The following is a 20,934-nucleotide window of genomic DNA, read 5'->3' as shown; positions in this document are numbered from 1 at the left end:
GTAACATTTGTTACCGACGTGTTCACTCGGGAATGGAAGACGGAGACGGCTGCCGCAAAGTGTTTGCAGACGCAAGCGGCCGTCCGTGACGGAAGCCGGGTTTCCAGCCGGAACACATAGGCCCGATGAGGAAGAGACCGTTCCGCGCAAATTCTTCGTGTGGAATACGACGGCTGCCGGATGAGACGGTCGTGACCGCCGGCGAGGAGACGGCGGCAGATTACGTCCATCCCTCCTTGGCGAATGCGGCGTCAAGTCAGGGACGTGGACCAGCCACCAGGTGCCAGGATGAACATGTTTGGAACTGTGCGGATTGGGATTGACGGGTTCGGCAGGTGGTTGATCGGCAGGGTGGGACAGGGGAACGGGTGCACAGAAGAACGGGGGGTGAACACGCAAGCTAAACGGTCTGGAGACGACTGGATGGCATATGACGACACATTTGGCATTCGAGACGGGGATGTTTGGCCGGGAAGGATATGCGGCCGGCAGCATCTTGTTTCCGAGTTGGGGTCTTTCGGGTCGATAGTGGAGGCTGAGGCATAAGAGGACGATGAGTTGAACGGGCGGTGCTTGTTTGATTAAGATTGAAGCGTGCGGTGAGAGTCGAGGGCGATGTGAGAGGGTAATTTCAGAAGAAGCAGATTGACGAGGGCTTGCGCAGACGATTGTGGGCTCATGAGGCAGAACTGACATGAGCGATGAATCGCACGTGCGGCAAGGCCCGGTTTTCGCGCTGAGCACAGCCATGATTTGATCCATGATGCGGAGAGCAGAGCCAGGAGAACTTGAGAGGCATTCTGGAATCCGGATGGGTTGTTGCGTCTCAATTGGCGGATGGAGCGGGAACTGTGACGCGGTCCCCGCTGGTGGACTGGGAAGACGGGGAAGGCAGCTTTTGATGTGCGATTGCACATGTTCATCTGTATGAAATGATGTGATGTGAGGGTGGTGGATTACGGTGCATGTCACAGTATGAAGTTGCGTGTTTGCTGTGGTGGTAAGAAGGTGGTAAGAAGGAGAAAAGGCCACGTTGCGGCCGAGCTTGAGATCTGGAGCTGAGGCTGATGAAGCAAGGAGATGAGTGTGAGATGAGAGAAACATGTGGGTGAGAGGTCTCATGAGATCTGAACGTCCGTCATCACCGTGGGAGTCAGCACGCTGTGAGTGCGTGCAGGCAAGACAAATGTATGTTTGGTCTCTCAGTCCCTAATTCAGCTAGACAGTCTGAGACCGGCCTGCAGAAGTGCAGCCTCCAGGCTGTCAATGGTGACGCTTGCGTCTGGGCTTTCGGAGATGATGTACTGATACAGGATGATGGGTGTATGTTGAGTACATGACGGTGTACTAGTACACACAGGCGAAGCATCGCGCCGGCGTCTGGTGTCCGTGTCAGCCATGAAAGGGATTATCAAATCAGCCATTCATGATGGTAAACCTCACGAGTTCCTCCCTACTGCTTTGTGTCTTTGACGTTGTTGGCGTTTTATCCGAGTTGCCGTTTGTTTCCTCGGGCTGGAGCTTGGCGAGAACGGCAGCTGATCAAGGTTTCGCGGATGAAGACGCAGAGTCCTTATCGCTACTTACAATCATAATATTCAACTCATGTTGAACTCATGATAATGACGTTCACTCACCCCCGTCATACGTACACAACAGCTCAGCTCATGGACTTCAACATTGACTTTGAAAAGCGCCCTAAATCTGCACGTCAACTGCTTTCTGACCGCGGTCAGGCCCGGCCTCCGTCTGTTCGTCCCGGCTTGATCCCGTCGGCTGGAAGCAGGTTGGAACTCTGACAAGTCCCCGGCATCGCATCTATCATTTGTCTTGTTCGTTGAGGCGCCTACCACATTTGCCTACGGACCGACAGTCGCATGCCCCTTACCTCGGCCTAGAACATCGTGACCCGCGACTGTCTCTGGAAGAGTGAAATAACCATCTCACTTTCAGAACGAGTCTCTGCTCATCGAGTACAGTGTGCACGCAAGGAGCCAAGTTCCAACGGACGGGAGAGACCACTCTTTCATATTCTCAACCTTGGGAACCCCCATGTTTCATTTGAAACTGGCTGGACTTGTTCTGCCAATGGCGCTGTTCATCTAGGTACGGCAGTCTGCAGAAAGGTACGTACCCCTGCATGGATGTGAGCGCATCGCAATTGTGTCTTGACTTGAGTCCACATCCTTACCACCACCACCAACACTCACACACCTACGAATAATAATACTTTACCCATCCGACAACACCTCACAATCCATCTATCCAAGTCCGCTGCCGCCAGGACCGCCCTAGTGCAGACCCGTCCGAGCGAGACCATCATTGCGTCCTCTTCTTTTTTTTTTTTTTGACGTCTTCCCTAACGATCCCTCTCTCCGCTCCAACTTGTTGGCTCCATGATCGCCTCTTCTTATTTCTGTTCTATGCGTCCGATCTCCGCCGATTCCCTCCTCTTCCCCCCCTGCCTCCCCTTCTGTCCCTCCTAGTTTGCTTTGTCAGGCTAAGCTTTTGCCGTTGCCGCTCCTTTCCTTCATCCAAAAACCATTCGAATCGACGCTCGTCCCTCCTTCTCCCAACGACGACGACGACGGCGACTCAACCTCGACCTTCATCCCGACTGCGCCGCTACATCGTCCTCGCTCGTCCTCTGCGACCAACCCCCCCTCGACGATCCCCCGGCCTCGACCACCCAGAATCCCATCGCAATCCTTTTTCCGACCGACCCCTGCTCGACCTAACTCTCCTCGTCCGTTCGAGCTGGCCCCCTTGTCCGCCGTTGCGAGCCGCATCCTCAATTGGCCTGGCTGAGCCGGCCATCGGGTCCATCCCCCTCGATTGAATCCGCCTCGTTCAATACTCTGTTGCGCAGTGCGACGGCCCATCTCGACAGACCTCACGACCGCCCGCCATGGTCAAGTTGTTGTCGCCCGCGTTCCCCCCGCGGAGGCCGTCGAGCCTGCTGCGGTACGCCCTCGCTGCCGTTCTCGTCATGACCCTGTTCTACTACTTCGACCCGCGCCGAGGCCCTTCGGCGACACAGCTGCAACCGGAGAAGCTGCAGCCGCAGTCGCCACCTCCAAGGCCAGACCCCGTCTCGCTGGCACGACCGCAACAACAAGACGCCGAGAAGCCCATCCCCGAGCCCGCGCCGAAGCCCGTACACCCCATCGACGACGAACCCACCGCCGCCGAGGGCTCCGTCCCCAAGCCCGCGGTGCCTGCCTCCTCGTCCGAGCCGCACCCCATCGACACCCTCATAAAGGAAGCCGACGAAAACTTCGCGGGCCTGCTGAAGAAGGAGTCCAAGACGCTGACGGCCGCCGCCAAGGCCTACCGTGAGCGCCGCGGCCGCCACCCGCCGCCCGGGTTTGACGCCTGGTTCCAATTCGCCCAGGAGCGCAAGGCCGTCATCGTCGAGGACTTCTTCGACCAGATCTACCACGACCTGCGCCCTTTCTGGGGCGTCGAGCCCTCGCGCATCCGCAAGGAGGCCGCAGAGTACGAGATGACCATCAAAGTGCGTAAAGGACGCGCCACCCGCACGAGCGAATGGTTCTGGACGGTACATTGGACAAACATGATCAAAACCATCGAGCACCTCTTGCCCGACATGGACATCGCCCTGAACCCGATGGACGAGCCGCGCATGGTGGTGCCGCATGAGGACATGGCGCAGTACCTCCGGGACGCGGCGATGACGGAGGGCATGCCCGATCCGAAAAAGGTCATGAACACATTCCAGGCCCTCCCAAACAGCAAGAAGGAGCTCGATCGGAATGTGAAGATCAAGAGCAAGCATTGGGAAGAGACAAGTACGTTCCAATCCGGCCTCCGTGAAGAAGTGTCTCGGACTAACGTTTCCAGAACAATACTGGCTGATTGCCCGCCGCGGATGCCCTCCCGACAGCCCCGCGCGACTGGCAGCGACGCAAAAGTCGTTCGACCGACGCCCGAGCATCGGAACAAAGTACTCGAAGCCACACATGCGCGACGGCTTCGTGTCCAACTACACCCTGTCGACCGAGATATGCCACCAGCCGGACCTGCAGGGCCTCAACGGCATCTTCATCGAGCCGCTCAGCACCTCGGCGACGACGGTGCTCTTCCCCATGTTTGGCGGGTCGAAGCTGGCCATCAACAACGAGATCCTCCTCCCGGCGGCCATGTACTGGACGGAGGAGGAGCGGTTCAGCGGCGGCGGCTACCACGGCGGGCCATGGAGCCGGAAGAAGGACGCCGTCGTGTGGCGCGGCGTCGCGACGGGCGGGCGCAACCGCGCCAGCAACTGGAGGGGCTTCCAACGGCACCGGTTCGTGGCCATGAACAACGCGACCAAGGTGTCCGGGGCCGAGGACGGCACGATGGACCCGGTCAACTTCTCGCTCCCGGACAAGATGTACAAGCTCGCGGCGCAGGCCGTCAACAAACTCGGCGAGTGGATCGGGTCGTGGGCGGACGTGGGATTCACGGATCTCATGTGCGAGCCGCAGGGAAAGGCCGGCACGTGCAACTACACCAGCCCGTACTTCAACCTGACGGAGAGCGTCATGCTCACCGAGATGTACGACTCCAAGTACCTCCCGGACATTGACGGCAACAGCTTCTCGGGGAGGTACCTGGCGTTCCTGGGCAGCACCAGCCTGCCGATCAAGGCGACGCTATGGCGCGAGTGGCACGACAGCCGGCTGGTGGCGTGGAAGCACTTCGTTCCGATGGACAGCCGGTTCAACGACTACTACGGCATCATGGAGTACTTTCTCGGGTACGGAGGCGAGAAGCGGGCGCACGACAGCGAGGCGGAGAAGATCGCGATGGACGGCAAGGCGTGGGCGGAGAAGGCGCTGCGCAAGGAGGACATGCAGATCTACACGCTGCGTCTGCTGCTCGAGTACGCGCGGGTGACGGACGAGAGGAGAGAGCGGATGGGGTGGGTGCACGACTTGCTGGCGGAGAACACGGCGACGTGAGGAAGAGCATGAGCACACAAGGCGTCTTGGCTTACTCGTGACGGGAGCGGATCTAGGCATGGCGTTTGGGGAGTTTCTGGCAGGTTGAGACCTTGGTCCGTTGGCATGTCTCGTCGAGACTCGGTTTCTCTTTTATTTTCCTCTTCATTTACGGATACCAAGGGCTCTCGAAAGGGAAAAAAGTAGAGGGCGACGGAATCATCTTAGGTACAGCATACAACAGTCACAGACAATCCAGGGTATCTGGTCTACGAGATTGATGTTCTTTTGGCCGAGTGAGTTGAGTGAAGGATTATGATTTGTGTCATCGGCTCGGAGTCGGATGCGCAGACGGCGGTTGTGAGCCGACGACGGCCGGGGGTGCCGCGCCAAAGCCGGTCCAGGGCGTCGGAAACCGCGGCGCATGATTCTCGGAGCCACGAGGGCAGTCGCAGTCCAGTCGTCCTGTCCAAGAAAAGGGTCACTTGACGCATCTCCAGACCGCACAGGCCGGCGGCGCAAATCACGAGGTTTTCAGGTGTACGAGCATGATGAGATTCAGCATGGTGGTTACGTAAAAGCCAGGGATGTGTCCTTGTTGTCGGTCTGGGCCTGCGGGAGATCTGATAAGTCCTCGGACGTACGCAGACCAAGAGGCGGAGGGAGAACAAGGTGAGAGGGGAGGCCGTCGGTTGATTGATAACAGGAATGGGGCCGTGGATGCCGAGAGCAGCCGGTGTGGGTTGTAGTTGTGGATGAGAAGGGGTTAGTGGGCGGTCTTGACTCTTGCGAGATGCAATCTGATGTGAGACGGTCCTTTTTGGAGATGGATCGCGATGACGATGGTGGGATTCGATGTTTTGGCGTGGAGGGCCTCAATTCCAAAAGTCCGAGATGAAGTAGACCTCTGCCGATAGTCCGAGGCGATAAGATTAGATAAGGGGTTAGATAGGCGATTTTTGTCGTGAACCTCGAGAAATCGACACCTTGAGTTCGAGGTAGAGTCGGACAGGCAAGTGCGGAAATGAAGGACGAGAAGACGGGAACACAGAGACTGCAAAAAGAAGGGGGAAGGAGGGGGGGCGGATGGTCGGCTGATTCGTGTCTGTTCGTTTTTCCCCCCCAACAATTCCTTTCCATCCGAGGGCGAGGGGAATTATCGAGAGTAATGGTTCGGGTCGCCCTGCCATTAGGGAACATGAGCAAAGTGACGATGGACGGGCGACGGGGCGCCGGGCCTTCTTAAAGAAAATAATGCCTCGCGGGCGCCAGGGCCTTGCGAGGTGGGAGGTGGAGGTTCGGGGCTCACCTGCCGTTAAGTGGCACAGCTCCGGAGGCGCCAGACCCCTAAGTGCAGGTGCTCCAGCGGCCAGCAGCGGCCTTTGGCGGGGTCCAAGCCCGACGGCGCCGCTAGCCACGGAGGGGGCAACCGCGAGGGATCCACTGATGTTCCCCTAAGTGCAGGTCTACCCGTGGCCCACTGCTCCCCACCTTTGCGGGGCCCACACTTGGAACACTCGTGTCATCGCCGTCGCCGCTGCCGCTCCGGATGCATTTGGAAAGGAAGGAACGAAGGAAGGTATTTCACTGACCGGAATGCGGCCAAAAGATACATGGCAGGACATGGAGACAATCAGATGAAGAGAGGAAAGAGGGGAGGGTACCTAGAAGAAAAGAAGAAAAAAGAAAAAGTACCCCGCCATTCCCAAGAAAAAAATACCGCCAACATCGGCGTCAGCAGCCAGCAACTGCCACTTGCGTCCCTCCTTCGCCCTTTCCCATCCGTCCCCTTCAGGTCGCGGCGAGTCACCGACAACACTGGAATGCGAATGCACCATCCGCAACCGCCACGAAGCCGAGTCAAGCCCCGGTCAATCCATTCGACTGCCTACCTTAGGTCACTGTCGACACGATTCCGGGCGACGTCCAGATCCCGGCCTGTCCCGTTTGCTGCCATGGTTGTGGTCAAGGTCCGGGTCTTGTCTCCATGATGGCCCTGGCTGGAGTCGTCGAAGGCGAAGGCGCGACCGAAAAAGGTTTACATACCTCGAGCGCCCCCTTCTTCGTCTTCTTTCCTTCCTTCTCTCTCCATTCCCATCGGCTTCTTTCTCTCTTCTCTTCCCTCCCCTCATCCTTTCACCTTCTTCGCCTCTACCTCCAGCTTCTTCTTATACCCTAGGCCCCGTCATCTTCTCAGCCGGCGCCATGCACACCTCCATGATCAAGTCCAAATTCCTCAGTCACCCAGAGGACCTCGGCATCGTCGCCGTCGGCTTCTCTGGTGGACAGGTAAGCCCACTCGCTCCACGCCCGCCGCCTCAGTCTGTCGTCGTAGCTAAACTTTCCTCTCTCTCTCTAGGGCAAAGCTGGCGTCGACGTCGGCCCCCAAGCCCTCATCGAGTCCGGCCTCATCAACCAGCTCCGCGATGAGCTGGGCTACAAGCTCCACGGCGACGAAGAGGTCCACCTCTACACAGACCTCGTCCCCGAGTCCGATCCCCCCTACCGCAACATGAAGAACCCCAAGCACGTCTCCTCCGTGACGGAGCGCATCGCCGACCAGGTCTACCAGCAGTCCCGCCACGGCCGCCTGACGCTGACCCTCGGCGGCGACCACAGCATCGCCATCGGCACCATCGCCGGCTCCGCAAAGGCCACCCGCGAGCGTCTCGGCCGCGAGATCGCCGTCATCTGGGTCGACGCCCACGCGGACATCAACACCCCCGAGACCAGCGACAGCGGCAACATCCACGGCATGCCCGTCGCCTTCGTCACCGGTCTCGCCAAGGAGGACAAGCCCGAGTACTTTGGCTGGCTCGGCGACGAGCACATGCTCAGCATCAAGAAGCTGGTCTACATCGGCCTGAGAGACGTCGACGCCGGCGAGAAGAGGATCCTGCGGGAGAACGGCATCAAGGCCTTCAGCATGTTTGACATTGACCGGTACGTTTGCTGCAAGACCCCCCGGGAATCGAAATGGCGGCTAATTGAGAACGCGACGTAGGTACGGCATCGGCCGCGTGATGGAGATGGCGCTCGCGCACATCGGCAGCGACACCCCCATCCATCTCTCCTTCGACGTGGACGCCCTCGACCCCCAGTGGGCGCCGTCGACGGGCACGCCGGTGCGAGGCGGCCTGACGCTGCGCGAGGGCGATTACATTTGCGAATGCGTGCACGAGACGGGCAACCTCGTGGCGGTCGACCTCGTCGAGGTGAACCCCCGGCTGGCAAAGGACGAAGCCGGCGTGAACGAGACCGTGAGGGCGGGATGCTCTCTGGTGCGGTGTGCCCTGGGCGAGTCGCTGTTGTGAGTTCGGAGCTGCGTCGGAGGATGAGAAAATGCCACGACATACACGGCGATAGACGGGAACCATTCGGTGAATGGTCTCGAGACTGGATGGATAAATTGCGGAGTTAGGTGCAAGAAATGGGCCCAATGTCATGATTTATTAATACCACGCAGAAGAAACTACATGTGCTCACGCGTCGCGCCTTCCACAGGACCGGCCATCATGTATGTTTTGGGGGCTTTCTGTTGATTCGGAACGAAAAATGGATAGAGGAGGAGCGACAGCAAGATGGCGACTCCGAAACGTCCGCGTCCCGGCGGTGGAGGGAAGTGGGGCTCGGGCCCGGCGCGGGTCACTGACAGCTGCGGGCCGGGGCTGGCTCTCGGCTGGTTCAAGACCTACAGATGGCCTTCAGCCATAATAGTCAATAGAAGGATCTTTTGTGAACGGATCGAGTGGCTGCTGGAAGCGGAATTGCTGAAGGTGGTTCCCTCTATCCGTAAACAATACCGATATCCTTTGTGACATTGAGCCACCCAGCCATCGTCATTTACGCGATTCGACCAGACGCGATTTCGCCCAGCCACCTATTTTCGAGGATCCCAGGCAATGCTCCCGAGACTTGGGATTGGCGCCGAGAGCTCACAACATCTGGGATCTTCATCTTCTCGGTGTCGGTCAATGATCCGAAAGCCTGCGACTCTAGATTTTCCTATTTCCAGCCGGAACCCCGGTCACCATTACAATTCCTAACCCGCCATTCCGAGTCCAGTACGCGCGCCCGACGCGCTCTTGTTGAGCATTGAGATACCAGATCGCCGTCCTGGCACATGTCCTCGCATTCGAACATCAGGCCATCCAGTCGCGCCTCAAGTTGATCTCACATAAAGGTGAGGCGAGCTGGTTGAACGAATTGCCGTCGCAGCCCGACGCCGCCGCCGCAGACGCAGACGCAGACGCAGCATCAGCATCAACCAGGGTGGTATTCCCGACCAGGGTTGGAAAAGCCGCAGAGAGGAAGATAGAGAGCCTTATAGCACGTCGGCGGCGTGTTTTCCCCCTCCTCTCGCGGCAGTACGAACATCTTGACGTGGCATACTTTCTGCGCCAAACTGGGCTCACTCAGGACGCATTGCATTGCATAGCTGCTTCGTCAGACACTCGACTGGCTCATTAGGTTGGGTTGGATTGGGTCGCACTTTTTTGCTGCGCCTTTTTCTACCGCTTCCCGCGTCCTTCTGACGGCGCATTTCAATTCAAGTGCGCTCTGCGTGTCCCGCGATACTTACGACTACGAAAACATATCGAACGAATCGACCGAAGCCGAGATCCGTGACTCTTTCACAATTGGAGTCATCGCGACAGCCTCATCCCGGTTGCTTGTCTTCCGACTTGCGATTTCCGAACATCCTCCTTCTTCGCCTACCGCGATCGAGTTTACGATAGAAACGACCCGGCATCGTCACGTCCGGCGACAGACGACCGCCCGCGACCGACCGATTCAATACCTACGCACCCTTGACTCTTCAAGATGGTCGCCTCCACCGTAACGAGCAGCTCATACTACGACCGCCGCGTCGTCGAGCGCGTGCACCGCTACCAATGGCCAGGCATCCAGCTCAACCTCTGGATCCTGATCATGCTGGTCGCCTCGTGCCTGATCATCGGCGTCTTCGCGTCCTTCATCGAGGTGCAACAACAGCTGCTTCTGCCGATCCCATGGTACGTTCTGCCTCTCGCCTCGTTCCTCGAGGACTCCCGCCTCGGTCGCGAACCGTGCTAAATGATCTCACTCCCACGCCAGGTACTTCCCCTACTACATCACCGTCGCGAGTCTCGTCATCATCTTCATCGGCCTGCTCCTCTGGCTCGTCTTCCAACGCCGCCTCCTCCCGGCCATCGTCATGATCGGCGCCTTCATACTCTTCATCCTCTGGTTCGTCGGCCTCGTGGTAGTGAGCATACAGCTCTGGGGCCCCGACGGCTCCATCTCGAGCACCTGCAACCTGGCCGTGTTCAACCGCAGTCCCACGGGACAGAGCCTCGACACGCTCGCGTGGTTGCAGCAGAGGAGTATATGTAAGTCGTCTCTCCCGTGTCTCGGTTTCTTGTCTTGCCTTGCTGGCCCTGGGCGGGTTTGGCGGGCGGTGCGAGCGTGTTGCTGACGGCCAGCAGGTCAAGCGTGGCAAGCCGTGTTTTCGTTCGCGCTCGTCGGGGCGCTGTTCTTGGTTTGGATCATGGTCATGGCGTACCAGGTCTTCGCTGCGTCATGATCGATCCCGTGTGGTGTCTATATGCGACGTTCCGGTGAAAATTCCTTGCTACATACCTTCTCATCTATATTGCCGAGGTTGTCTGGTTGGGTTTCGTCTACGAAGTACATGTGTGATGGTTTAATATGGAGGAGCGACGTGTTTTTTTGTTGCGATTGCATATACCGGCGTTTGATGCGGATGGTTTGATAGTTGCGGCCAGCATGGCCGGTTGATCAACAACCAATTGGGCTTGAATGACGAAAGAGGATTCAATGAAAACGGCGCCGTCCCTTGATCGCGGTTCTCGTGACTGGCAAGTCCATGCGTCCTCGGTCCAGACGTGCTACCTTATGGTAGACCACGTACGTAACTGCAACATCGGCCGACCCTGGAAGAGCCTTCCTTCAGAGTTCAATCAGCCGTAGGTCACAGATTCTAAGCAACATCGGATGGACGCCGTCGTCACTGCCCGTTCCCGGCTGGACCCCAATACCAGCACCCATCACATGTTGAGACGGCCGCGCCCCGGACGGACTGACGTAGGAGGGCTCTTCGGATGGCTCCCCGTGCGCCTCATGTGCCGTATAGCCGGGCCAAGTGCCGGTCAGGTACTACACAACGCGACAGGAGGCTGTTCCGACTGCCATGTGGGATGAGTACCCGAGAGTGAGGGCCCCTGGTATACCTCCCTACCTGATGGCTTCTTTTCATAGAACGCGGAGGCTTGGCGAGAGCTTATCAGTTGGATATCGGCGGCGAGGGGCATGACGGGAGGCAAAGGGCAGACTGGTTCATTGCATCAGGGGCCCGATGTAAGCCTTGTTTTCTTCTCCTCTGATTCGATCCCACGGGATGTTTCTGGGTTTCGCAGTGGGAACCGGCTGGGTGCGGATGACGTAGTGCAGCATGTCCGCCCGTGCTCCGGCTTGGCTTTGGCGGCGCGGCTTTTCCGAAACTGGGAACTTGCGGGTGCAGGCTAGCGCGGGCAATTAGGTCATGGTGGGAAAGGTGTGATGGACGCGGGGGAGGGGCGGACTGGCGGGAGGTATGATGTATGCTTTTGGATTGACGGGACGTGTACTTAAGGACGAGGGATTCCTGACCTCATAGAGCCACCTCGATCAAAATTGCACTACTCAATCCACAAACATTACACTACATTCAGCAATCAAAATGAACCCTCTTAAGAGCAACAACCAGGCACAGCCCGCTGGCCAGGAGAAGATGGACCCCGTTGACAAAGGTAAGATCACAACACATCCGATGCATTTCTCCAAGACCCTGGAAACTGAACTTGGTATAGTCTTCGACGCTGTCACCAAGAAGTCTGGCCATGACATGCCTCGTAGCACGGACGAGAAGATCACCGATGCTGGTCGTAACATGTATGAGAAGGTCACTGGGTAAGTCAACCATGTCAGTACAAGCTGAGTGATGGTTACTGATATCTACGGTATAGCAAGAAGGTCAATCCCAAAATTTCCAACTGAGCGTGTTTTGCATTAGCGTAATCTAGTGGAAGTGGATTTTAATAAACATAATAATATTGCAATGACTTCTTTCGGCTTGCTCCTCCAAGTGATGATCAAGATGAGCATCCGAACTTGCGTCTGACAGGATCCCACCTTATGAGTAAAGCAACAGCATCATCAGAAATAAGTAATTTATCAAGGATCACACACGCCTGCTCACCCATTGACACCATACCGTAATTTGTCCATTCATGGTAGACTTACCATCCTACACTATCTGCAGTCTCAAGTCCTAATGGTATCTGTCAACGCTCAAGTCATACGCTCCTCTGTGGTTAATACGATCAAGAGCATCCGGACACCCATCGGCCCTGACTGAAAGTCCCAATCAGGGACGCCTTGGATGATAGGCTTTAGAGGCAACCTAAGAATCTGCGGGGGATTTCTTGCAGGTGCTGGATCAGGGCCATCTCGCTTTGAGAATGAGCAGCAGGCCCTTTACGGGCTCTTGAGGTTTGACGTTTTTGAGGTAGAGGATTGAACGGGGTCCAGCGACTGATGGGCATAGAGGGAGGAACTAGGGGCACCAGGAACACCAGGAACATAAGGAAATGGTTATGTCGAGATCGTTAATATCGTCAACATTGTTAACGTCGTCGACATTATCGATCTAATTAACGCCATCAGCACTGTCTATATCGTCTGGGATATCAAGGTCGAGAATCCTAAGACTAACATGCTTAAGTTAAACTTGTAGTCACTATCTGGGCTTTGGCATGGACTGAGGCCTGTGTGTACTTGTTGTATTGGTTCAAGATCCAAAGTCAAGCGCTTGATGAACACGGTATGGGCATTCAGATTCCATCGTGCGTCACATCAAGTCAGTACACCACGCAAAACTACAGCATCCCTCGTATTTAGGGTCAGCTATGTACAATTCCAAGGAAACGTCTACGCGCAAAACTCCTTGACAGTATTCTTCAACACGGCAGTGACTTCTCGGAGGCTCTTAACACCAACCCACTCCTCCTTGCCATGCAGCCCAGCACCCTTGGGGCCATAAACCACAGACGGGATACCTACCTGGTACAGCAGCGCAGCATCGCACCAGAACGACAACCCAATTGGCTTCGGGGTTGTACCCAGCGTACTCGAGACATTGTCAATGAACGTCTTGAGAAACGCGTCGTTCTCATCAAGTGCAAACGAAGGCCGCTCAAATGTTACTCTGGGCGGGGCATACTTGAATTCCGGCGTATTGGAGGCGATCTCCTTAAGAATGCCCTCGACGTCCTGTAGAATGCTCTCTTTGGTCTGTGAAGGGATCGTGCGGAATTCGACAGTGAGGCTACACCTATCCGGATAGCTTGACGGCTCTTCGCCACCTTGAATGAGTCCGCCGTGCAGCGATGCCTTGCCCAAGCGATGGTCCGACGGCAGTGTCTTGGCATACTCGAGAAGAGCAGTCTGCACTGCGCCAGCGAGTAGAATGGCATCCACGCCCTTGTCCGGCATGGAACCGTGTGCGGCGACGCCGAGGATGTCGATCTCAACCCAGATGAAGCCCTTGTGAGCATAGATGACCTCCTGCAGCGTCGGCTCGGGAATAATGGCCGCATCAGCCCTCCATCCAGCCGCAATGACTTCCTCAGTCCCAAAGGAGAAGTTCTCTTCGTCTGCAACGGCGGCTAGTATGACATCCCCTCGAAGAGGCGAGGCTTCTGATGAGTTGAGCTGCGCCATGACAGACATGGCTGCGGCGATGCCAGATTTCATATCGAGGCACCCGCGACCGAAGATTTTCCCCCCATCTTCTTCCTTCAGCTCTCCGCTGAGAGGGTCAAGTGTGGGGGAGTAGCTACCCAAGCTGACGGTGTCTATATGACCGTTAAGCATGATGGACTTTCCCTCTCCCTTGCCGCGAAGAACGCCGACGACCGAAGGGCGTCCCGGCTTAGTTTTCTCGAGCCAGTGCGCTTCAATATCGCGGTGCTGCAGCCAGGCGGAGATGTAGTTGGCAATTTCGGCCTCGCCCGCACCTGAGGCTTTGGAGAGGTCGGGGTTGGATGAGTCGATGGTTGTGAGGATCTGCGTCAACTTCACCACATCATCGATGGAGACGTCGAGAGGTGCCTTGTATTTCCGCGGGCCCTCGGTGTTGAGCAGTACAACAACGGAATCCTTCGAGAAGAAGTGCGGCCGGGGGCTGACTTTCGCAAGGCGCTTAAGTGCAGCGACGGTAGCACCTCCACAAGGACCGCTCTTCACGCCTTTGGTTCTGAGATAGTCGACACCTTGCTGAGCCTCGAAGTCAGAAACAGTCGCGCTGGCGTCGACACCTGACTGAAGGTCCTCAAACGCGGTGACAGAGACTGTGCCGCAGTTGAGACCGTCCATGATGGTTCTCAAAGTAGGCACCGACACGGGTTTGCCCTCCCTCAGACTCTTCCACAGGCACGGCGCAGTATCAGGCTCGACGGTCAGGACGGCGTGGTTTCGGCCGTCCGACTTGCAGTGAGACACGACAGCGTGCGCCAGAGAGCCGACACCGACGGGAGAAACCATCAAGCTTGGCTTGAGGCCCTTCTCAGCGACCTGCTGCTCAGCCTCAACAACAAGGGTTGAGTAACCTTCGACGATCCAAGCGGGGATCTGCTCGTATCCCTCAAAAGCGTTGTCCTGGATCAAGAGACCGCCGTTGGCAGATTTGGAGGCTTCCCAGGCCTCAAGAACAGCATCGTCATAATGGGAGTTGCTGACGATAACGTTGGCGCCTTCGGAGGCAATGAGTGTCACAGCTTCTCCGTTCACGCTGCTGGGGACGTAAATGTGCGCGGGGATGCCGAGGATCTTGGCCATGGCCGCGATGGCCCTGCCATGGTTACCCTCAGTTGCGGCATAGAGAGAGATGGAGTTGTTCTGAGCGCCCTGCGCGACATCGCCCAAGGGCGTATTCGCAGGCAAGCCGAGCTCGGCCGTGATGGCTCGGTATGTACCCCAGGATGCGCCGAGAATCTTGAATGCTGGAAGTCCTAACCTGTTGCTCTCGTCCTTGAGGAAGACTGCTTTGACGTCAAGTTCTTCAGCAAGCTCGTCGAGAGACACGAGAGGGGTTCGCTCGAAGGAGGGCAATTGTTGGTGGAATGCTTGAACGAGGGACGTGTCTGCAACGGGGCCGAGAAGCCCGGCACGTTGGTTGATGTAAACGCTTCTTATTCCAGACGCCATTTTCGATGCAATTCTTTCAAATGAGATAGAGTCAATCAGTTAAAACCCATCAAACAGACGTGGTATTTATGAGAACTAGAACCACCTAGATCGAGCCATGAGACGCGTGGACCGCGAATAGTGACCGACTGAAAAGGCGTTGTCGACAGGTTTCTCGCATTGAAAGCCGTCAGAGGCAAACGCTCTAACGTGATGTCTATCGGGGATAATCCGGCATCACAAAACCAAGAATATTCCCTCTTCTTCATCATTCGCAAACAATCTTCGTTGAGAAGCTCATTCACCAGGCGCTTGAAGGCGAGTGAGTCACGGACGGCGGGGTTCGAATGTCTCTCAAAAGGCGCAAAAGGCGTGAGCGACGTACTAATAAACAGCAACCCGCCCGAGAATTTGCGGAATTCCCGCTGTTCCCTCGCACTCAATCCCCCCCCCCCCCCAAATCGGGCCCCTGTTAACGCTACCACCGGCCCGGGCCCCGTTGAAATCTGTCATTCGAGCCTTGAATTACTTCATAACATCATCTTCAATCATGGAGCTCCCGTACACAACAGTCGACGTCTTTACAGATACACCCTTCGAGGGAAACCCGCTTGCCGTTGTCACAATTCCCCCGTCTGTGTCCCTAACACAGAACCAGAAGCAAGCCGTCGCGAGGGAGTTCAACTACTCAGAGACGACCTTCATTCACGACGTCGACGACGCCACGTCGGCCGAGCGCCGCTTCGATATTTTCACCCCGGAGACGGAGTTGCCTTTCGCGGGCCATCCGACAATCGGCACCGCCGTCTTCTTGAAGCCCAAGGGTGTCACCAAACTCCATGCAAAAGCCGGCCCGATTTCCATCGAGGAGACCGGTGCTGACTCCGTGAGGGCCGCGATCCCGCACAATGTCAGACTTCACCAGAAGAGACTGAAGGATCTCGGCTCGGGCCCCTTCAGCGATGCCAAGGGGGACATCGCTGTCGCCGAGGAGAACGCGCCGATCTTCAGCATCGTCAATGGCATGACATTCGCCCTGACTGAGCTGCCCTCGCTTGAGGCTTTGGGCTCGGCGAAGCATGGCCCGATTGATTTTCGACAAGACGAGCTTCTGGATGAGGGATGGCGCGAGACTTTCATCTCGCCTTACTACTTCGTCCGCCTGGGCACCGAGACTATCGACGGTCGCGTCGTCCAGAAGATCAGGACCCGCTTGATCACTCCCACTCTGGAAGATCCCGCAACGGGCAGCGCCGCGTGCGCGTTGTCTAGCTATTTAAGCCTGCACGTCTTGAAGGAAGATTCGGTCTCTTTCGAAATCACCCAGGGCGTGGAGATGGGTCGCAAGAGCAACATCCACACCGATGTCACCATCGGCCAGGCCGCAGACGGCACGCGCTTGCTGAGGACGCTACACCTTGGAGGGAAGGCGACGAAGGTCATGAGCGGCGTCATCACATTGCGAGACTAAGGCTGCTGCAGAGATTCTCTCCGAGCAAACAACATACAACGTTTAGGATACGTACGGACAATACACGAAGTAAATGCACTCTCCAGCCTTTCAAAGGTTGATCCTCAAGCCGAGGGTGTTGTTGAACGTGACGGTACCCCAATAAGGTTCCATGCCCGCATTTCCGACATTGACGTATGTGCTCTCCGAGAACACACCCTGCTTCGCCAACGCAGACAGCCAGTCCTTGATGTCTCCCTCAAAGGAACCGTTCTCTAGGTCTCCGAACTGGTTGTTCTCCGGCACCAAAAGCGACGAAACCGTGATGCCCGTGTCCGTGTTTTTGCCCTGGTAGAGTTTCCATCCGTCCTTGCCAAAGAGGCCATCAATAGTCGCCGTCGGCCCTTCGGCCCACCCGATCGGCACTTGGCCGCCCTCGTATCGAAGCCACAACATGAGTTCTTGCGCGGAGCTCGACGTGCTGTCGCCTTTGGTGTCGGAGGTCATGAAGTCGTACACAACGTTGCCTGTGTCGTGAGCATTTACTTGAGAAGCGGCATGGCTTTTGATTAACTCACCCTTATAGGCAGAGGTGTTGGAGACGGTCCAGTCGTACGTGCTTGGGATGCTCTTGATGTCACTCAGACGGGTCTCGAGGTTTTGCGTCAGGCCGATGAAGGAGTATCCCTTGACGACGTCCTTGTTAACATTCGGGTCGATCTCCCAAATGCTGCTCCACTGAATGCGCTGCGCATCACCCTCGCCCGACGTGCCCGAGTACGCCGTGCAGCATGATCCGCTGATCGACTTGTAGTTGTAGTTCATCGAGTAGACAATCCACGGAGTGCCCATGAGGACTTCGTAATCGTTGGGCGCGCCGCAGAACTTGGTCTCAGCGGTTACGGTCGAGGCCATGACGGCCGACGCCACGAACCTGCTGATGTGCATTTTGGAGAAGCTACTGTAAAGACTGTGAATTCAGCAAATGAGTGACAATGGCGTCAAAATCGCCGTGGTTCATCGCATCTACGAACCAACATCCGCGGCACGTCTCCTTTTTAACCAGTCTTCGCCCCCTACGCCGAGCCATTCTAATGGGATTTCGTGGAGAAGCAGGGTCATTTAATAAGCAGGCCAGGTACGCGTTGTAAACGATGTGCCAGATTTGCTCGTTAACTTGAAACCCGGCGCCGATCCCACAATCCTGGTGTTGGCGAGAAGAGGCTTCCACTCCGTTATCCCCGGATGAATCAATCATCTTGCAGCGAATTCCCGGATTGGCTTCATATTGAAAGATGCTAATTACCCTTGCAATCTGACCATCCCGTTCCCGCGATGCAATTTCTTTCCGAGACTACGGCTCCTAGTGCTCGGCAGTTTGATTGATGATCGGATGACGATGCCAGCGTTGGTGAGGTCTAGACTTATCGTGCATAATTCCCTGGCTTGTAGAGGCGCATTGCGTGCACAAGGATACGCATCTAGGTGCGCGGTCGTTTGCTCTCGCATTACTGATCCCAAATCCCGACCTTGGCAGTTGGAATATCCCGGAAGCCATGCACGACCTATCATCGACACATCTACTCATTTCATTTGGATACCATGGTCTACTTTAAGAACAGCCATTCTATACGTTCCGGAAATAATGTGAGCCGCCACCCGAAAAGTCTCCGCCCGGGAGGCCCCATGACCCCGATACTGTTGCTGACAGCCTACTTTGGTGTCCAGGACGTCCCAATGCAAACAATAGCTTGTCTCTCTGCCTTGTTCGCTCGGCTTTTCATCTTGATACTGCGAGATCAAGACTGTCCAGTCCTGGAGTTCACTGTGGTTTCAATGCGTTTTGATGTAATGCATGTTGTCGAATTGCCTCTTGGTCCGAGTTGACATTCGATTCCTCTGACTAGAAAATTAAAATATACATATAATGATAATGATATAGTGGGCTAGACGACCTAGCACTGGGTGTCGACGGCAATCACGTCACTGACACCCGTCTCAATGCCCTCGCCAGCGGTTTCAACCCTCACGTACTGAGCAGCACCGTTGAAAGTGGCCTTGGTCTCAAATCCAGACTTGTCAACAGTCACCTTCTCGATCAAAGCGTCCTTCGCGTCACCGCCAAAGACAGTCCATTTCTTGTTCTCCGTAGCACCGTTCCAGCTCATGTAGACCTCGGTCTGGTTGCCGCTGCTGCACGCGAACGCCTTGGGGGCGTAGTACGGCTTACCAACCCAAGGGAGTCTGTAGTTGCGGTAGCTCTGCACGAGCTTGTCCTCGCCGAATTGGGCGGTGAAGACGCATTCGCCGTCGGCGTTGAACTCCTTGATCTTGGGGGTGCTGCCGTATCCCATGACGACGTGACCGGTGCCGTCGTTGAGCACCTGAACATTGCCCTGGGAGACGGCGAAGATGGTGTCGTTCTCGTCGATGAGTTCCTTGGTCATGGTGGCCTCCCAAGTGGCTGTGTTCACATTCAGGAAGATACCAGACGTCTGGTTAATGCCTGACTCGACCGCACTGTTATCGTTGTTGAAGAGCGAGATGAGAGCCGTGCCGTTGCCCTCGGCGTGAATTCGGGCGTCGTGTTGGTAGCAGAATGAGAGACCGTTCTTGAGGGTAAAGTCGCCGCCGGTACGGCCCTGAAGGAATATCAGTAAGGGATTCATCATCGCCTATATGTTATCAACGGTGCAACTCACGTTCAGGGTCCATTCGACAGAGCCGTTCTTGGCGATCTTGAAGATGGAGCAGTAGTGCCGAGAAGACACCAGGAAGCCACCATCCGCAAACCTCTCAACGGAGTTGATGTGGAAAGGTCCCCACGGGTACGACTGGTTACCCATGTCACCCAAGGGGTACACGGCTGCGGAATCGACCAAGGGAATCTCGTCCAAGTGATCAAGGTGGCTCCACTGGAAGAGGATGTCACTGGTCTTCACATCAACTTCGAAGAAAAGGGAGTCGACGATCCACCCGTCGGCTGGACCACCAACAGACGTCAGGTCGGTCTGGGTGACATTGACAGCTGGGATGAACATCGTGCCCTCGGGGGTGATCAGGTTCTCATGCATATCGATCCAGCTTCCCTCTGCCAAACCGGAAGAATCCCAGCCTGAGAATGTTTGCAGGTTCAAGCCGTCCTTGTTTTGAGGCAAGGTGACGTTGATGATGTTGGTGTACGTCTGGTCGAAAATGAAGACTGCTCCATACCCAAATCCGTAGGGTTCGGGGAAGGTGATGCCCGTGAAGTACGTAATGACCGGCTCGCCGTCCAGAACCTGGGCACGGTACGCAGAGATGTCACCGTACGTGCCCTCCCAAATGAGCTCGTTGCCGTTGTCCATGATGAAGACGGAGTAGTTGTGACCGCCAGAGCCGGACTGGTCAAAGAACAAGTGACCTTCGGCGATCTCGCCGGTCTGAGTGATCTTGAGCGAAGGGGGCTGAAGGGCAGGCTCGGAGCGGTACGTCTGCCAGGGCCACGGGTCTGTGGTGCTGTTTTGACCCGAAACCACGCGGCCGAAGCCGAGCAAAGCAGCCGCGGTGACGAAAGATGTGAGGCGAGCCATGGTGAGCAAGGGCTTATGTGGCGTGAGGGAATGAGAGAAAGGCCTGGCGCAGGAAGGGAAGCGAGATGGCAGCATGAGCTACGGCGAAGTTTTTGTACTTTATCACATCTGTCCAGCCATCGTCGTGTTTCCCGACATCGGCTGACTGAACTGAAGTCCATCCAAAATTTTCATCATCGAAGCCGGGTCCCTGGTCTTTTGACGGGGTCTCTGAATGCGATCCAGCACCATTCCAAGGAACCACCATCCCGTCCACTAAACGAACGGTGTAGCCCGTTCCCGCATCCCGGCATCTGATAAGATGCGATTGATAAACAGCGATCATCAATTGCCGTAAACTGCCGTGCTGTGGAGGATCGGCGCAGAGGTGCCGTCACATCGGTTGAGCCAATGTTAATTAGCCTCCACATCGTGCGCCGTGGAATATCCACCACCGTCCGAGGCTCATGAACAACGGCAGTCGGTGGATGGAAAATGTGAGCTCGGAGAACCGACTGCCGTAAAATCCCCGGCTTGTCGGTGCGGAAAAGGTCGGAGGTTTCCCGAATACGGGATGTGGGAGCAGTGCTGGGTGGATGTTACTCCAGTAGCTGTTGAAAAACAGCTCATGAGAAAGCCGATGCTCGGGCCGAAAGTCTGGAGAGGCTGAGTGTCGCATCTCTTCATCTCGGCGACTTATTCACTTCATCCGGGGCAGATGCGAGGTGGTGTGCTGTGACTTGGAAAACATTGTAGCGCT

At 56.3% G+C, this 20,934-nt stretch overlaps 8 protein-coding genes across 8 annotated transcripts; 5 read left to right on the top strand and 3 right to left on the bottom strand.

The window, feature by feature from the left end:
• Positions 1-2,908: 2,908 nt before the first annotated feature.
• CkaCkLH20_13134 (capsular associated protein) lies at positions 2,909-4,967 on the top strand (the record flags this gene model as incomplete). Its single annotated transcript, XM_038895845.1, has 2 exons — positions 2,909-3,812; positions 3,865-4,967. 2 exons carry the CDS (start codon positions 2,909-2,911, stop codon positions 4,965-4,967), a joined length of 2,007 nt encoding a protein of 668 aa, XP_038738878.1.
• Positions 4,968-7,151: 2,184 nt separating this feature from the next.
• On the top strand, positions 7,152-8,260 carry CkaCkLH20_13133 (uncharacterized protein; the record flags this gene model as incomplete). The annotated part of the gene is made up of 3 exons (XM_038895844.1): positions 7,152-7,235; positions 7,306-7,889; positions 7,951-8,260. The coding sequence occupies 3 exons, from the start codon at positions 7,152-7,154 to the stop codon at positions 8,258-8,260; spliced, it is 978 nt and encodes a 325-aa protein (XP_038738877.1).
• Positions 8,261-9,770: 1,510 nt separating this feature from the next.
• Positions 9,771-10,512, top strand: CkaCkLH20_13132 (uncharacterized protein; the record flags this gene model as incomplete). The annotated part of the gene is made up of 3 exons (XM_038895843.1): positions 9,771-9,961; positions 10,044-10,318; positions 10,415-10,512. 3 exons carry the CDS (start codon positions 9,771-9,773, stop codon positions 10,510-10,512), a joined length of 564 nt encoding a protein of 187 aa, XP_038738876.1.
• Positions 10,513-11,667: 1,155 nt separating this feature from the next.
• On the top strand, positions 11,668-11,984 carry CkaCkLH20_13131 (uncharacterized protein; the record flags this gene model as incomplete). The annotated part of the gene is made up of 3 exons (XM_038895842.1): positions 11,668-11,737; positions 11,798-11,897; positions 11,954-11,984. The coding sequence occupies 3 exons, from the start codon at positions 11,668-11,670 to the stop codon at positions 11,982-11,984; spliced, it is 201 nt and encodes a 66-aa protein (XP_038738875.1).
• A 933-nt stretch (positions 11,985-12,917) lies between these two features.
• CkaCkLH20_13130 (uncharacterized protein) lies at positions 12,918-15,194 on the bottom strand (the record flags this gene model as incomplete). Its single annotated transcript, XM_038895841.1, has 1 exon — positions 12,918-15,194. The coding sequence occupies one exon, from the start codon at positions 15,192-15,194 to the stop codon at positions 12,918-12,920; it is 2,277 nt and encodes a 758-aa protein (XP_038738874.1).
• A 529-nt stretch (positions 15,195-15,723) lies between these two features.
• Positions 15,724-16,644, top strand: CkaCkLH20_13129 (uncharacterized protein; the record flags this gene model as incomplete). The annotated part of the gene is made up of 1 exon (XM_038895840.1): positions 15,724-16,644. One exon carries the CDS (start codon positions 15,724-15,726, stop codon positions 16,642-16,644), a length of 921 nt encoding a protein of 306 aa, XP_038738873.1.
• Positions 16,645-16,734: 90 nt separating this feature from the next.
• Positions 16,735-17,571, bottom strand: CkaCkLH20_13128 (glycosyl hydrolase family 12; the record flags this gene model as incomplete). The annotated part of the gene is made up of 2 exons (XM_038895839.1): positions 16,735-17,150; positions 17,202-17,571. 2 exons carry the CDS (start codon positions 17,569-17,571, stop codon positions 16,735-16,737), a joined length of 786 nt encoding a protein of 261 aa, XP_038738872.1.
• Positions 17,572-18,578: 1,007 nt separating this feature from the next.
• Positions 18,579-20,195, bottom strand: CkaCkLH20_13127 (uncharacterized protein; the record flags this gene model as incomplete). Its single annotated transcript, XM_038895838.1, has 2 exons — positions 18,579-19,265; positions 19,326-20,195. 2 exons carry the CDS (start codon positions 20,193-20,195, stop codon positions 18,579-18,581), a joined length of 1,557 nt encoding a protein of 518 aa, XP_038738871.1.
• Between the last annotated feature and the right edge of the window lie 739 nt (positions 20,196-20,934).

The sequence above is a fragment of the Colletotrichum karsti genome, assembly GCF_011947395.1.
Source record: "Colletotrichum karsti strain CkLH20 chromosome Unknown Scaffold73, whole genome shotgun sequence".
Lineage (NCBI taxonomy): Eukaryota > Fungi > Ascomycota > Sordariomycetes > Glomerellales > Glomerellaceae > Colletotrichum > Colletotrichum karsti.
Note: the sequence above shows the minus strand (reverse complement) of the source record. Positions and strands in the feature narration are given on the sequence as shown.